Here is a 15,836-nt window from a genome sequence, read left to right on the forward strand (position 1 = left end):
AGTGGGTCGGGAGTTGCTGCTGTTTGCCTGTACCGACAGCAGAGGGTGTGTTGTCACCAGCTACAGGCTGACAGGTTGGCTTTCACCCCACAGGTCTGACGAATCTATCTCCATGGAGATATGTTTACGTACGGAGCACGGCGGGTGCTGCAGCTGGGATCCCATTTATACAGGCTGATGCGGACACACCGATCATATTTATAGGTGGACCATACAAGCGCCCAGACTGAGGAGCCTCACAAAGTTGCCCGACAAGGACTTCACGTGGAACTTAGCCCGGGACACGATTTTTTTTTAAATAACAAAAATCATGTTACATTCCACTTACGAAGCGTTGCCAGTGACTTTCTGAGCAGCAAAGAAAGTTTGGTCAGCAATTCCATTGCTCTATTTGCAGGGGTGAGTAAGACCGCAGAGCTTGCTGTAATCTCTGTCACATTTCACCGCAGACAGCGCCACCATTAATGTCCTGAATCAGCAAATACTATTTTTAAACAGTGTCAGACAAGGATACGAACACCTAATTTATACATAGACAGCATGTATCTATATATAATGGAAATGCTTAAATAAGGTAACGTTAATTAACAACTTCTGCGTTGTACTTTGAAAAGCATGTGTCTTTTTTCCTAAAAAGCGTCAAGCACATACCTACTTCAACTTGAAAGAATTACAATAAAATGTATGAAGGTAAGAAGAATAGAATCATCTTATAAGTGTCTAAGTTATGGCATTCGAAGGAGCAGGTAAGACGGAACTCTGATGCATTTGCAAGCGCTGTCACTGTCTTTCTTAGAAAAAAAGAGTTTTGTGAATAGTAAACCTTACTGGTGCATTAGCCACTGACCCTTAATCCAACAGAAAGTTTTATTTCTCCTGCAAGACTGGTTTATTAAACCGAAAAATGTAAAGCGAATACTAAATTGTCACTTCACTTTGATCCGAAATATGTTTGCAAATTTTATAAAGATGTGAAGCAGCAGGCTCTTTAACAAGAATCTAAGCCGATTATATCTGTCAAGCTTTATTTTTGTATGGATACACACATGCCTAGATTATGAGACGAAACGCGAGCACTTCAAGTAAAAGCCGCTTTCAAAATTTTATGATGTGCAAATTGCTGTCTGGTGACAGATTTACTTAAAAAGAACACGTCGTTCTGCACATCTATGACTATATTAACAGCGAAATAAAAACAGCACGTCTGGATCTGTTCCTGAATCTATACTCTGGACTGTGAGAAAGGTCCTTATTTTAAAATAGTGTAAAACGTGGGCAGCTATGGGACTGGAACTAGCGAACCGTTGGACCTGACACAGCTGATTGGGAACGATGCATATGAATTGTCAGTTACCTTCCTTCCCCCCACCACTCCCCATCATAAACGATTCTTAAAAACGATTCTTTACAAAAGTCCATGTACATTTACGTCAAACTGTAAAACAAAACGAGAAAAACTGAAATCTTTAATCATATCAAAGACGTTCTGTAGTCTTGGCAATTCTGTGAAAAATACGAACTGCATGTACTTTGGTGAGATCTGTGTGTACAGTATTACATGTAAAAAAAGATATTTAAAAAAGGCAAGGTCCTTTACAAATCTGATTAGCAAGACAAGAACACTTTGTAACAGCAGATGGACTTGAACGACTAAAACTTTAAATTTTGAAACCGAGAAGGCTGAGCGCAGCCTGGTGGGAACAAAGGGTAATACAAGGCATAGGGGTTATTATGAAGTTCGCACTGTAAAGGAGTAGCAGTACACGAGCGATAGGGGTGAATGTTACTTTTTAACTTAATTCGTCAGCTAACCTCAAATCTACATCAACAAGTAATTTAAAAACTGACACGGGAAACCCCGCTAAAGTGTTTACGGTAGTAAAGAGATATCTGTCTCGAAACATTTGTATGTTTGAGAAGATAGTCTCCCATACTAGAGGAAGCAACAAGTATAATACAAAACGTTGCCTTACACTGTTCCCATGATGCGCCTTGCAACGTTTCTGTCTTAGAGAAACGCTATTTTATTGTAAATTCTTGTTTACTGCTTCAAAGGATGGCGAGATAACAACCCACAAAGTTCTCTTGGACGATTATAATGCATACAAAGAAGATATTTTAGCGCCTCCAAATTGTAACATACTTTGAATTATTCAACCTATTACTCTTTTGGTCGTTAAATCAATGACAAAAATTTGATCCTTTTTATGAAGAGGAATTTCCTGATATGACATCTACTTTCATATTTTCATAGATACCCAAGAGGTCTTGTGGCACATTTGGTCGTGTCTGTGCCTTTGAACCAGCGCTTTGGGTTTAAAACCTAGGCCAGGAGCTGCTAGAAAGGAAGGTGCATTCATAGCACAGCCAAGCAGGTCGAGCATTAACTTATAAATGACAGCACATGCCAAGGTATAAGACGTGCTTACCTTGGTTCTACTCCCACAGTTTAATGTGAAAGGTTACTTTTTTTTTAGTAACCTTAACACTTTTTCAGAACACATTATAATCACCTTTAAGATCTCCATTTTTGTCTGAAAAGCTGATATTTCTTTGAGAACTTGGATCCCTGGCACTGGAGTTTAGGCAAGTCGCACAGATACACTGTCTATGGAAACTGAAAGAACTGCAGATGCTGTAAATTAGAAACAAAAACAGAAATTGCTGAAAAGGCACAGCAGGTCTAGTAGCATCGGTGGAAAGAAATTGGAGTTAACCCTGTTTCAGGTTCAGGGACCTTTCCTCTGAGGAAGGGTCCCTGAACCCAAAATGTTAACTCTGATTTCTCTCCACAGATCTGCCAGACCAGCTACACCTTTGCAGTACTTTCTGCTTTTGACACTGTCTTTTGAGCCTGATTATTTTTCTTATTTGTCGATCAGATCTGAATGCAGCATAAAGATGGGGATTGAAATAGAGCAGTTGATTCTCAATTGATCACAATTTGATCCTCAAACCTATGTCCCACAAGAGGATGATGGTTGTCCTGCATTGATTAGAGTTGTATAAAGTGGAACTTATTAAGAGGTCTCTTTCAACTTCACCCTGAGTTGGTGGGCACCTTTCAAAACAGGAATCTATGATCAGAAATATTATTATTACACACCTCTGGAGCAGGTGGAACTTGAACCCAGGCTACAATTCCAGAAAGCATTTGATAAGGTGTCACAGAAGGTTAGTACACAAGGTAAGTCACATGGGGTTGGGGTAATTTTATTCACTTGGATCGAGGATTGGCTAACCAACAGAAGGATAAATGTCTTGTTCTGGTTGGCAAGCCATAACTAGTGGGGAGCTTGGTCCTTGGACTCCAACTATTTACAATCCATTCACTTGGATGCGGGGATAGAAAGTACTACAGCCAAATTTACAGATGACACTAAAACAAGTGGGAAAGTGAGTTGTAACTATTTATGAGGGGCATGGATAGGGTAAATAGGCAAAGTCTTTTCCCTGGGGTCAGGGACTCCAGAACTAGAGGGCATAGGTTTATGGTGAGAGGGGAAAAATATAAAAGAGACCTGAGGAGCAACTTTTTCACACAGAGGGTGGTACGAGTATGGAATGAGCTGCCGGAGGAAGTGGTGGAGGCTGGTACAATTGCAATATTTAAGAGGCATTTGGATGGGTATATGAATAGGAAGGGTTTGGAGGAATATGGGCCGGGTGCAGGCAGGTGGGACTAGATTGGGTTGGGATATCTGGTCGGCATGGACGGGTTGGACTGAAGAGTCTGTTTCCATGCTGTACATCTCTATGACTGTAGAAATAAGAAATTTACAAATCGATATGGCTAGTTTAGGTGAATGGACCAAAATTTGGTAGATAGAGCTTACTGTGGATAAGTGTGAGGCAATCTAGTTTGGTCAGAAGAATGGAAGCACAGCATGTTAACTAAATAACGAGATACCTCCACCTGTTTCAGTGTAAAGGAATACTGGTGTCCTCTGCATGAATGGCAGAAAACTACTGTGCAGGTAACAACATATATTAAGGAAAGCAAATGGAATTTTGGTATGTATTGCTCAAGGAACAGAACATACAAGTTTGCGAGTGTTACTGCAATCATACATGGCATTAATGAGACAGTACCTGGAGTATTGCACACAGTTGCGGCCTCTTTACGTAAGGGGCGGGGGGGGGGGGGAGGGTATAATTGCTTTGGAGGCAGTTCAGAGAAGATTCACTAGATTGATTCCAGAGATGAGGAATTTATCTTATGTAGAGAGATTGAGCAGTTTAGACCTTATTTTTCAGTAAGTTCCTTACCCATTGGAAGGGTTCACCCAGCTCGCCCATCCCCACAGCTCCGAGTTTAATGTAACCCTCTACGTAGAAACTGAGTAAAAGCTCTTTGCAAGGCGGATCATAATGCTTACCACTGACAGTATGGGTTACCATTTCCTCAAACGGAGCAAAATAACAGAATTTCCCCTCCAAACCTATCTTACATTCAAGCCATCCCTTTAGTTTCCATTTCCAAGTAACTTTTCAAAGTTCAACCTAAAACTGGCAGAAAGCATCGGGGACATGATTGATAAAGAGCATGTTCCTTAAACAAATGAACTGGTTGCATATTGCAACTTACACGAGCTGGTAGAGACTAGACGTGCCGAATGGCCTCCCTCACCTCCATAATAATTCCTTAATGTTGTGAATTGGCTGGATGCGCACGTTGAGTCTGACTAACTGAGGCGCTGGAACTGATTTGTTGGTATTTAGAATCCAGTACTGCAGAGAGATTGCATTCTCGCTCCATCCCTATAATATGATTCAACATTGGGGTACTTGGGGAGGCAAATGTTAACCGCAATTCTGGGGAAAAAAAGATCTATCGGCTTTTTTTTTGTCCAAAATCGGAGGGGGTGTAGAAATAAAGACTAACCGCTTTAGTTTCAACCACTCTCTGGGCTCCGCTTTGTGGTTTCTCTTTAGCTCTACCTTCTTGTTCGCTTTTCCAAATCAGGAGCTATTCGACAAGTTCTCTAATGTTATTTTGAAACTCAAGAATGTTGAAAGTCTTCTACACTTTAAAAGAAATCTGCCAAGCACTGAAACAAATAATTTTTTTTCAATTCTAACAGCATTCTGCGAGGGGAATCTAGATTCAAACCTGTTGTGTCGCCCTCTACCTATTAGCCCCCACTGCAAAGCGGACAATTTGTTTTATTGCACAACCCTCTCATTTAAAACCTGTCGCGGAGACAGTACTCCAACAGCCCAGGTGCGCAAAAGCTGTTATCTCCAGGTCCCCGGATATCCGGGCAAGGTCATTAAAGTTTTGAGAATGAGTATTGTGACAATTGGCATTTTAATCCGAGCGGAGTTTTGTGCGTCATCAAGTGGAACCAAAGTTTCATTCAAAGAAAATAAAAGCTAAAGCCACTCCGACAGTCTGTGCTCATTATCTGCATAAGCTAATGAAAATGTAATTAGGTTTAATTATTACTTGGAAGTGACCACTAAAGAAATGTAAATATGTATAAAGAATATAAAATATTCTTTCTGATCAGTTCAAAGCAATTTTTTTAGATTACTTATTGTGTGAAAACAGGCCCTCCAGCCCAGCAATTCACCTAACCTGCACATTATGTTTGGGCTGTGGGAGGAAACCCACGCAGACACGGGGGGAGGTGCAAACTGCGCACAGATAGTTGCCTGAGGTGGGAATTGAACCCGAGTCTCTGGCGCTGTGAGGTAGGAGGGCTAACCACGGTGCTATGCCTTGATAGAACGTTTTGTGGTGCAATGGTACTGTCCCTTTATCTGGGTTCGAGTCCCATCTGTCCTAAAGATGTTTACACGGACGAGCAGGTTGGCTAAAAAGAACTAAATTATTCTGGGTAACCAGGGTTTGCCAACATTGCAAGACGACCTTGGAATGTCCAGAGATCTGAAACGTTTAAAGATGTGGTTTTGTTTTAAGTACTTCTGTTCCTCGTATATATTTTGGAGCTTGAAAAGTTTCAAGAATCATCCAAGTTGGTAAGAGAAACTGTTGACTTTCCAAGTGGTTTACTCGGGCGGGACACTGCAAGGATGCCAATGGCAGTGCAAAACGGGAGGGAGGTAAATGTCATGTGAAGATATTCACATAATACATCCAGAGTGGGAAACCGTAGCATTTACTACACACTTATACACACACAGAATTGGAGGTATATCTGCGTGAAAGTAAAAACGATGTTATAGGGTTTATAGTTTGTATTATCATTTCTGTATCTTTGCTCTTTACCATCTATCAGAGTTGAGGCAAGGACATAGACACATTGCGCTATGAAACTATTCATATTATAATAATTTTATTAAGACATAAACAATCTAAATATATAAAATCTGTGGTGGAATTTAGCCACACTATATCCGAAACAGGACTAGTTAATGATTTCTTTCGATGGTGAGTTCTTAGTTACAGACTTTCTGTGGGAGAGGCACTGGGTAGAAATGCGATAGTTAGTAAAATAGAGAACCAGAAGTAGACTACAAGCAGGATTGACCAGCAATCTCAATAAAATTCATTTGTTTGCTTTCCACAAATTAACAGCTATACAATAACTTGCTTTTAAATCCCTATTTATTCATTTGATTTTAACTATTTATTGTTATGACTTTAACTGTTAAATATATTTTATTATATTTTTAAGCTGAAATAATAGCCATCGTCTGTTCCTTTCATCATATCTTGAATCTTACTAATAACGTGCAGTAAACCTAATTATTTCAATTTACTTTAAGTGTTCAGTTATGTTTCTCCACTCTTAATTGTAACAATGGCATTTTTAGGCAGTTAATCTACTATAAGTAATTACCAATTACAGGAGCACAGATTTGTTATGGTGTAGAAGGAGGCCATTTGGTCCATCATACCTGCATTGGCTCATTAAATACATATCATTACCTAATGCCAAACTCCTGTTTTTTCCCAATATCTTTGCCCATTATTTTTATCCAAATAATCATCCAGTGCTTCTCTTGAAGACCTTGACTGAACCTGCTACCGCTACATTTACATGCAGTACATCCCATACCCTAACTACTTTCACATGAAAATGTTTTTCTTCACTTTACCTTTGTCTCTTTTGCAGATCACTTTAATCTATGCCATTTGCAAGAGAGAACAATTTCCCCCTACCTCTTCTGTCCAGTCTTGTTCATGATTTTGAAAATCTTTATCAGGCCCCCTGTAAGCCTTCTTCTCTCTTCAATCCTCCCGCGTTAGTGAAACTCTTCATTCCTTGAACCATTCTTGAACTGCTTTTGCATTCACTCCAGTTAACATCTTTCATTTGTCGCATCCAGAACTGTAGACAATGCTGAAGCCGATGTCCAAAAAGTGACTTATACAAGTTCAACATTACATCCCTACTCTTCTACTCTATGCCCTTATTTAAGAAAGCCGAGGACATTATATGCTTTACTTATTGCTCACGTTACCCTGTCCTGTCACTTTAAATGATCTGTGCACATCCACACCCAGGTCTCTCTGCTCCTGCAACGTTGCTCCCTTAGAATTGTACCCCCTGTTTTATATTGTCTTTCAATGTTCTTCCTACCCAAAACATATCACCTCGCTCTTCTCTGCACTGAAATCCATCTGTCACCTATCTGCCCACTCCACCAACTTATCAATTCCCTTCTGGAGTTTGACAGTGTCCTCCTCACAGTTGACTATTCATCAACATTTTGTGACATCTGAAACATTTCAAATTGCCCCCTGCACGACCAATAATATATATCAGGAAAAGCAAATACTGAACCTTGTGGAAATCCATTACAAATTTTCCATTGGCACAAAAAGTATTCATTGACTATTACTCTCTGTTTCCTGTCACCAAGCCAATTTATTAGTGATCCTTTTGTTTTTATAACTTTCCTTGCAAATCTTCTGGGTGGCACCGTTCCAAATGTCTTACGAAAGTCTGTGTACACCACATTAGCAGTATTACCCTCATCAAGCATTTCTGTTACTCCTCAAAAAACTCCAGAAACTTAGTTACAGGTGATATCCCCTTTAGAAATCCATGCTGACTCTTCCTATTACCAAGTAACTATTAATTCTATCCCTAATAATTATCTCTAGAAGTGTCCACCACTGAACTTAAACTGATTGATATGTAATTGCTGTGCTTATCCTCACAAGCTTACTTGAACAAGATTGTATTGTTTGCAATGTTCCTGTCTTCTGGTACCAACTGAGTCTAGGAAAAACTATGACCAGTGCCTCTGCAAATTCCACTCTCACTTCCTTTAAAATCCTTGGGGTATCTCATTTGGTCCCGCAGCTTTGTCCACTTTAAATTTGTTATATTTTAATAAATCACGAATCATGTATAACTATGTACTATCTTTGACATCAAACATAAATTGAGCTACTTCATAAATAAATATGAAAATGCATACTGTACCCAGAGAGAGAGAGCGAGATTTTGTGAATTTTTTTAAAGAAAAAGACTTGCATTCATGCATGTCTTTGTTTCTCCTGTCCTAGGATGTGTGTGTTGTCCCAATCAAAGTGGTGTTCTTCTTTGTCTGTATGTATAGAAACTAGTGATAGTGGGTCATGTCTTTTAGTGGTCAGTTGATGTTCGTGTACCCTAGTGGCAAGTTTCCTGCTAGTTTATCCGATGTAGTGTTTTTTACAGTTCTTGCATGATATCATAAATGACGTTAGTTTTGCTGGTAGTATCTAATGGATCCTTTAGGTTCATTCGTCGCTGTTTAACTGTGTTGGTAGGTTTGTGGGCTACCATAATGCCAAGGGGTCTGAGTAGTCTGGAAGTCATTTCTGATATGTCTTTGATGTAAGGTAATGTGGCTATAGTTTTTGGTTGTGTTGTGTCTACTTGTTTGGGTTTGTTTCTGAGGAATCAGCGGATTGTGTTTATTGGGTACCTGTTTTTCTTGAAAACGTTGTATAGATATTTTTCTTCTGCTTGGGTGCTGCAATGAAATATTTTTGCCTTGTAATCATTGTTGTATTGCTGGAAACACAGCAGCTAATTTGTGCTCAGCAAACTTCCACAAACAGCAATATAGTAATGACCAGATCATTTGCATATTTACTGAGTGAGTTGTTCAGTGAATAATGTTGAATGAGGGATAAATATTGTCCAGGATACCACAGATCTTACCCGTACCCTTTCTTGAAATAGTGCCATAAAACCTTTCACATCCATCTAAGCTTTCAAGTAGACTCTCAGATTAACTGTGGCTGAAGAAGGAGGTGGACAATCAGAAGAAATATTGCTATTGTATCAAGGTGGCTAAAGGTTGGCCAAATGAGAAAGCAAAGAGAGGGATGCACAGGATGTTAGAGAAGAGAAGTAGCGTTTATACAATAGAATGTATGACTGAAGGAAATTGCAGAAATATGGGATAAAGCCATAGAAAGAAAATTACAAAGGATGACATGTGGGAGATATAATTCCATTGGTGGTGTCAGTGTGGTGAAATGGGCAGATAGAAACTGGAATGAAATATGTACCAGCACTATTATGTAATATTTTGAATAGGTTTGAGTTTGTGGTGCATGTTGTTTGTCCCTCAAGGAGAGAATCATTATGTTCATCATCAGGAATAATTGGTAGATTTCCAATGGGTATATAAATAATTGCTAAAAGGCTGATTTGTGCCCAGAGGATTCTGCTCCAAACCAACAGGAAACCACAGACAAATTTATTTGGACAATCTGTTGGCTCAGGGTTAAAAGTTTGATGATATTGTATTGCCATTTCTATCAACGTGGGTGCAACATTAAGAGAGCAGTTGTTGGCATCCTTTTCATTGCTTCTTCTTTGAAGATAAAGGCTGATTGACACACTGGTCAAAATGCTCAGCCCATCTTTCTAGAATTTGAGCTTTTCTCTGAGCATTGTTGACCAGCTGGCACTGGGGAATAACTGTTGAATCACTAGACTGGCACCTGTATATGTGTATGAGTTTTATATATGTATCATATATTTCATGCACGTTGATACAACCACATTCACTTTCTGTCACCAATTCCCCTTGAACTGAATGGTTTGGTAGGTTCTTTCAGAGGGTAGTTAAGAGTCAACTGCACAAGAAAATAAAGTTTTCCTTATTTCTCCCCTTATTTTCAAACAGTGACCACTTATTCTAGAGTCTCCTACATCCTTTCCACATTCCACCATGTCAAGGCTACTTAGAATCTTGTGTGTTTCAATCAAACTAGGGAGATGAGCAGTTTGGTCCTGAAAAAGGCTGCTTAGTCTCTTGCAGGGTTGGGGGGTGTCAATGAATCTTAATTCCTTCCAGTGAAGAAACAACCGTCTGGCCTGAGCTGCCCCTGTACAGTTTCACACCTACAGCTGCCAATGAATCTTCACCTGCTGCTACATCACTCGCTCATCTCAACAGGACTTGCGACAGATGGATGACAAGATGACAGATAGATAACGACCATATCTTGCATGTTACTTAGGTTATATTGAGGGGCAGTTATGCAACATCAGCCTCACTCTTTAAACATATCTTGGTTAGATGCTGAGTCTAAGTGCTGAAGATAGATCCAGATGTATTGAGTGACAAAGGCAACTCCTGTATTTTTTAAACGGTGTGCATTCCACAACACAATGCTGATCCGTCATCAAGACTGTTGGACCTAGAATAATCTGATCAGCACATTCGCTGGAATTGGTCTCCACATGCCGGGGTATATGAATCTTGAGGTCACTGAGGGCAGGAAATCTGACAGCTCCCCTCAGGTTTGGCCTGACTCTCAAAGTGGTTTACTGGCAACTATAAGTTGCATGTCTATAAGAACGTAAGACATATGAGTGGAAGTAAGGCCATTCAGTCCATTGAGTCCAGTCCGCCATTTAATCATGGCTGATGGGCATTTCAACTCCACTTACCCACACTCTCCCCGTATCCCTTAATTCCTTGCGAGATCAAGAATTTATTAGTATCTGCCTTGAAGACATTTAATGTCCTGGCCTCCACTGCGCTCCGAGGCAATAATTCCACAGGCCCACCTTCTCTGGTTGAAGAAATGTCTCCTCATTTCTGTTCTAAATTGACCCCCTCTAATTCTAAGGCTGTGCCCTAATTGCTGGTCCTAGTCTCCCCACCTAACGGAAACAACTTCCCAGCATGCACCCTTTCTAAGCCATGCATTATCTTATAAGTTTCTATTAGATCTCCCCTCAACCTTCTAAACTCTAATGAATACAATCCCAGGATTCTCAGCCGTTCATCTTATGTTAGGCCTACCATTCCAGGGATCATCCGTATGAGTCTCCGCTGGACATTCTCCAGTGCCAGTATGTCCTTCCTGAAGTGCGGGGCCCAAAATTGGACACAGTATTCTAAATTGGGCCTAACCAGAGCTGCATAAAGTCTCAGAAGCACATCACTGCTTTTATATTCCAACACCCTTGAGATAAATGACAACATTACATTCACTTTCTTGATCATGGATTCAACTTGCAAGTCAACCTTTAGAGAATCCTGTACTTCAGCTTTATGAATTTTCTCACCATTTACAAAATAATCCATGCCTGTACTCTTTTTTACAAAGTGCAAGACCTCGCATTTGCTCACTTTGAATTTCATCAGCCATTTCCTGGACCACTCTCCTAAACTGTCTAAATCATTCTGCAGCCTCCCCACCTCCTCAGAACTACCTGCCTGTCCATCTAACTCCGTATCATCGGCAAACTCCACCGGAATGCCCCCAATTCCTTCATCCAAATCATTAATATATAAAGTGAACAGCTGCGGCCCCAACACTGAACCGTGCAGGACACCACTTGTCACTGGCTGCCATTGCAAAAAAGAACCTTTTATCCCCACTCTCTGCCTTCTGTCAGATAGCCAATCCTCAATTCATGCCAGTAGCTCACCTCGAACACTATGGGCCCTCACCTTATGCATCAGTCTCCCGTAGACAAGGAAAATAAGGACATAAGAAATTACGGACTATACAGCTTTACCATTTAATAGGTTTATGGATTAACTTTTGCCTCAAGTCCACTTTTCTACCCTATTCCCATAGTCCCTGATCACCTTGAAAGGAAGTTAGGGAGAGTATTATGGAAAGTAGTTAAATATACAGTTAAAAACTGAATGGATTTTGGCAGCAAGATGGCAGGTAGAATGGCAAATTGAGGAATTGGGGTTGGAATCAATTCAGTGATAATTTTGAGACTAATACAATCCTCTGGCTGCTAATTGTCCTACAATATAGACACTTTTAACATATTCAGATATTTGTATTAAATTTCAGGGGTCCAATATTTGCTTCAAAGAATTGAAATGGAGAGGAGGTTTTGTATAGCAAGAATTTATTATCTACAGATCTGGTTTGCCAATGGAACTATTATTAAAATTGATTTTACTATTGTGTATTAGATGTGTGACAGCAAACATTACAACTGTTTCTCACTTTATTTTCCTTATGGAAACAACCTTAACTAGAATAGCTATGATCCTTTAACGATAATTCATTTCATTTTGGGTGTTGACCACAAAGTAAAAGTACACATAATTTGTTGATACATCTTTAGTTATATTTCATTAGGCATGAAAGTGTAACTGGCATGTGAAATAAAACTTATTACATCCTAGTGGACATTGAGGATTTTGTAGCCCTATTCAAGGACAGCTCGAGAGTTTCCATGCTGTCAAACTCACGTCAATCAATCCCATCAAAAGAAAATGATTAACTGGCTAATGTGACTGCAAGTCAGAAGTAAATGATTCGTTGCAAAGTGCTTTGAGATGTCCTGTGAATTGATAGGCACCATCTATGAATACACTCATTCTTTCATACCTGCTTAGTTTTTATAGCTTTCATCCGGATACTCATTTGTTAACTCATTTTGTGTCATCAGCAAAGCTAGAATTTCTGCTTTCAATCCTTCATTTAGGTCATTTTGGTGGATTGTAGGAAGTGGAGATCTAAGGATTGATTCCAGGGTTGAAATATAAGAAGTAACAAGTTATAAGCACACACTCACCTAAAGGTATGTTACCGGGCATATGCATATGTAAGCAGCCATCTTTCAAATGACTTGTTAATCTGAAGCTCCATCTACTTATAGAGTCATAGAGATGTACAGAATGGAAACCAACTGTTCGGTCCAACCTGCCCATGCCTACCAGATATCCCAAATCTGCTCAGAGAAATGTAAAGATCACATGATACTATTCATAGAAGAATTGGGTTATCATCTAAATGGCTTCGTCAACATCTACCCCTCACCTTACACCCAGCAGATGATATGGTCATTTATTTCATTTCAGGCTGTGGGACTTGACTTTGCAAAAATTGATTGCAGAGTATTTTTAATGAGTTTCCTACTTTGCGCCAGTGAATTACTTAATAAATATTTCCTTGGCTTTGAAGCAGTTTGCGATGCCCAGAAGGCATGAAAGGCACCATAGAAATGCAAGTTTATTTTTCTTCTTTATTTGTGACTACTTGTATACTGGATAATAAATCTACTTTTAAATTGCTGGTGAGGTCTCAGAAGATGAATCAGTTTTCAAGGAGCTGCTGAAAATGGACTCCAGCATGCAGTGCATTTAAATGGCCACACAAATGGTTGCAGTCATTAGGATTACACACACATATATAGTTGTACAATGTGGCATTACAAGACTATGACAAAGGATTTACATTGCAGTGGGGACTGCATTGTTACTGGAACCAAGTAAACAAGTACCAGTAAGTACCAATAAACATGCGTCTTCTGTACTGCCAATTCAATAGGTTTAGGGCAGCGTTACACTGTTACAATGGACTTGCATATTCAGAATGAGTGTGAAGAACAATATGAAATACATATAAAATAATATAAAAACACACCAAACTGTTAAACTTTAGACCAACCACTCACAATATCAGGGTGTTGCTTGTCAATTATAAATTCCCTTCCAAATTCTTTTCTTCACCTTTTATCCTAACGCCTTTGCCTTTCTGGTGGAAGCCTTTTCCAAGAGCCATTACTTCTGAGTGAGTTTGTTTATCTATAGGCACTTTACAGTTGGTGCTTCTGTACATCAGTTCCTGGCAGGTCAACAACTACATGCCAGCTTTTTTTTTGTGATCAAAAACTGGCTGTGTTTCCCTAAAAAGTGGTTTTGGAAAGATGAGTCTTCTGTGAATTTAATATTTCCAATCGTCATTATGCCGGAGAAAAACAAAAGCTTCTCAGAAAATGTATTGCCAAGGACGTTAAATAAATTGCTTTCATGTTGTGACGGATACTGGCTGAGGGATGGTGATTGTTCTACTAGCGATGGTTTATTTAAGTGCCTTGTATAGCTGGGCCGTTTATTGAGCTTTAAGAACCAGCCTACAATAGTAGTCTAGAGACTCAGAACAGAACCTTCTGGTCTTGCTGATGGCGAGTTTTGAAGACAGAAAGAGAGTTTATTTAGACTGGAGGCATCTGTGAATCCTGTTGCCTTTCCATTTCCAACAGAATTCAAGTTCTAAATGAGAGGGCCTATGGTTAACCTTCCTATCTGGCTGTCAATTCTGGCCCCTTAATTTGCCAATTCATGACCCTTAAAGAGCTCATTGCAGACTTGTTGGTATTAAGGCAACAGTAAGCAGCATGTATAACGGGGAAAGAATACAGACTCTGTCAACTCTGGGGAGGGTATCTTGGCCAAAGGCTATCAGTGACTGATGGAGGGGTTAGAGAATGGTAAAAGAGTGGCTATCACTGGCAGGAAGATGCCTGCTGAGAGCCACGACTGCCCTTGCTTCTGAGCAGCACCCCCACCCACAATTCCTCCTGCATCCTGTGCAATAGCCCCCACACTCCCTACTCCTTCCCGATACCTCAGTGATGCTAGGACTCTGATTGGAAAGTCTTAGTAGACAGGACTCCTGCCCCCATTACCTTGATTCCAGGGGAAGGACTTCTCCAGTAACCCCCCTTCCCCCCCCCAACCTGATTCACTTGTGGATCCATGGTAATCCTTCCTGAAGGGATGTACCATGGGCCTTTTGGCAACTCTACAGCCAACAGGTGAGACACCCAATGCCAGAGCAAGATTTAGCCCACAGTTAGGAATGGGAAATTCCTTTTCCTGAAGGATATTAGTCAGACAGTTGTGTTTTACTATTATTCTAGTGAGTATTAAGCATTTCATTTTCAGATGCAGCTTACGAATGTCAGAGATGTTGAAATTGGTTTCGTAAACTTTGTTGGGATTTGAATTTATGCCTTTCGAGGGTACTGGTCCAAAACCACAGCCACTTCATTGCCATACCTGCGTACATTATCTATGATTTATCTCACCAGTTTATTGTCACATTTTGCAAGTCTGGGTCAAAACAGATTTTAAAGACCAGATGGTAGATAATCCATTGTACGTCAGACAATTTCCCAGCTCAGTGCACCTGCCTTGAGAAAACTTTACTCTGAATTGTGCAATATTTATTCAGGGTAAGATAGTGGTGGTGTTGTTTGGATGGGGAGGTGTGCAGGCTAAAGTTGAACTGCTGCCTCTGGTGGTGACCATACGAGCTGCTGAGTGCTATATCAAACTTACCTGGTTAGAGATGCGAAACCTGCCAGCACACCACCCTCCTTACCTGCATCCAGGGCCCCAAACAGTCCTTCCAGGTGAGACAGAAGTTCATCTGCCTCTCCTTCAACTTATTTTACTGCATTTCAGTGCTCCCGATGTGGTCTTCTCTACATCGGGGAGACCAAACGTAAACTAAGGGAATGTTTTGCCGAGCATCTCAGCTGGGCCTGCAGGACTTTCCAGTCACCGCCATTTTAATTCCCCTTTCCACTCCCTTTCTGACATGACCATCTTTGGCCTCCTCCATTGCCACAACGAATCAA

At 40.2% G+C, this 15,836-nt stretch overlaps 1 protein-coding gene across 4 annotated transcripts in view; it reads left to right on the top strand.

Moving 5' to 3' along the window:
- The first annotated feature begins 212 nt into the window (after positions 1-212).
- tent5c (terminal nucleotidyltransferase 5C) overlaps positions 213-15,836 on the top strand; it is a 32,401-nt gene continuing 16,777 nt past the window's right edge. For 2 of the 4 annotated variants that reach the window (XM_087992782.1, XM_043700943.2), the window contains exons 1-2: positions 246-399; positions 12,894-12,989. Coding sequence is in view for 1 of the 4 variants with exons in the window: in XM_087992783.1 (XP_087848909.1) it covers positions 685-690 (6 nt within the window). In the remaining 3 variants the exon portion in view is untranslated. Of the gene's footprint in view, positions 400-669; positions 691-12,893; positions 12,990-15,836 lie in introns of those variants that run through there. The other 2 variants (XM_043700945.2, XM_087992783.1) reach the window with 2 other exon arrangements.

This window comes from Chiloscyllium plagiosum, unplaced genomic scaffold (assembly GCF_037043375.1).
Source record: "Chiloscyllium plagiosum isolate Xiang-an unplaced genomic scaffold, Cpla_swu_hap1 HiC_scaffold_12, whole genome shotgun sequence".
Taxonomy (NCBI): domain Eukaryota; kingdom Metazoa; phylum Chordata; class Chondrichthyes; order Orectolobiformes; family Hemiscylliidae; genus Chiloscyllium; species Chiloscyllium plagiosum.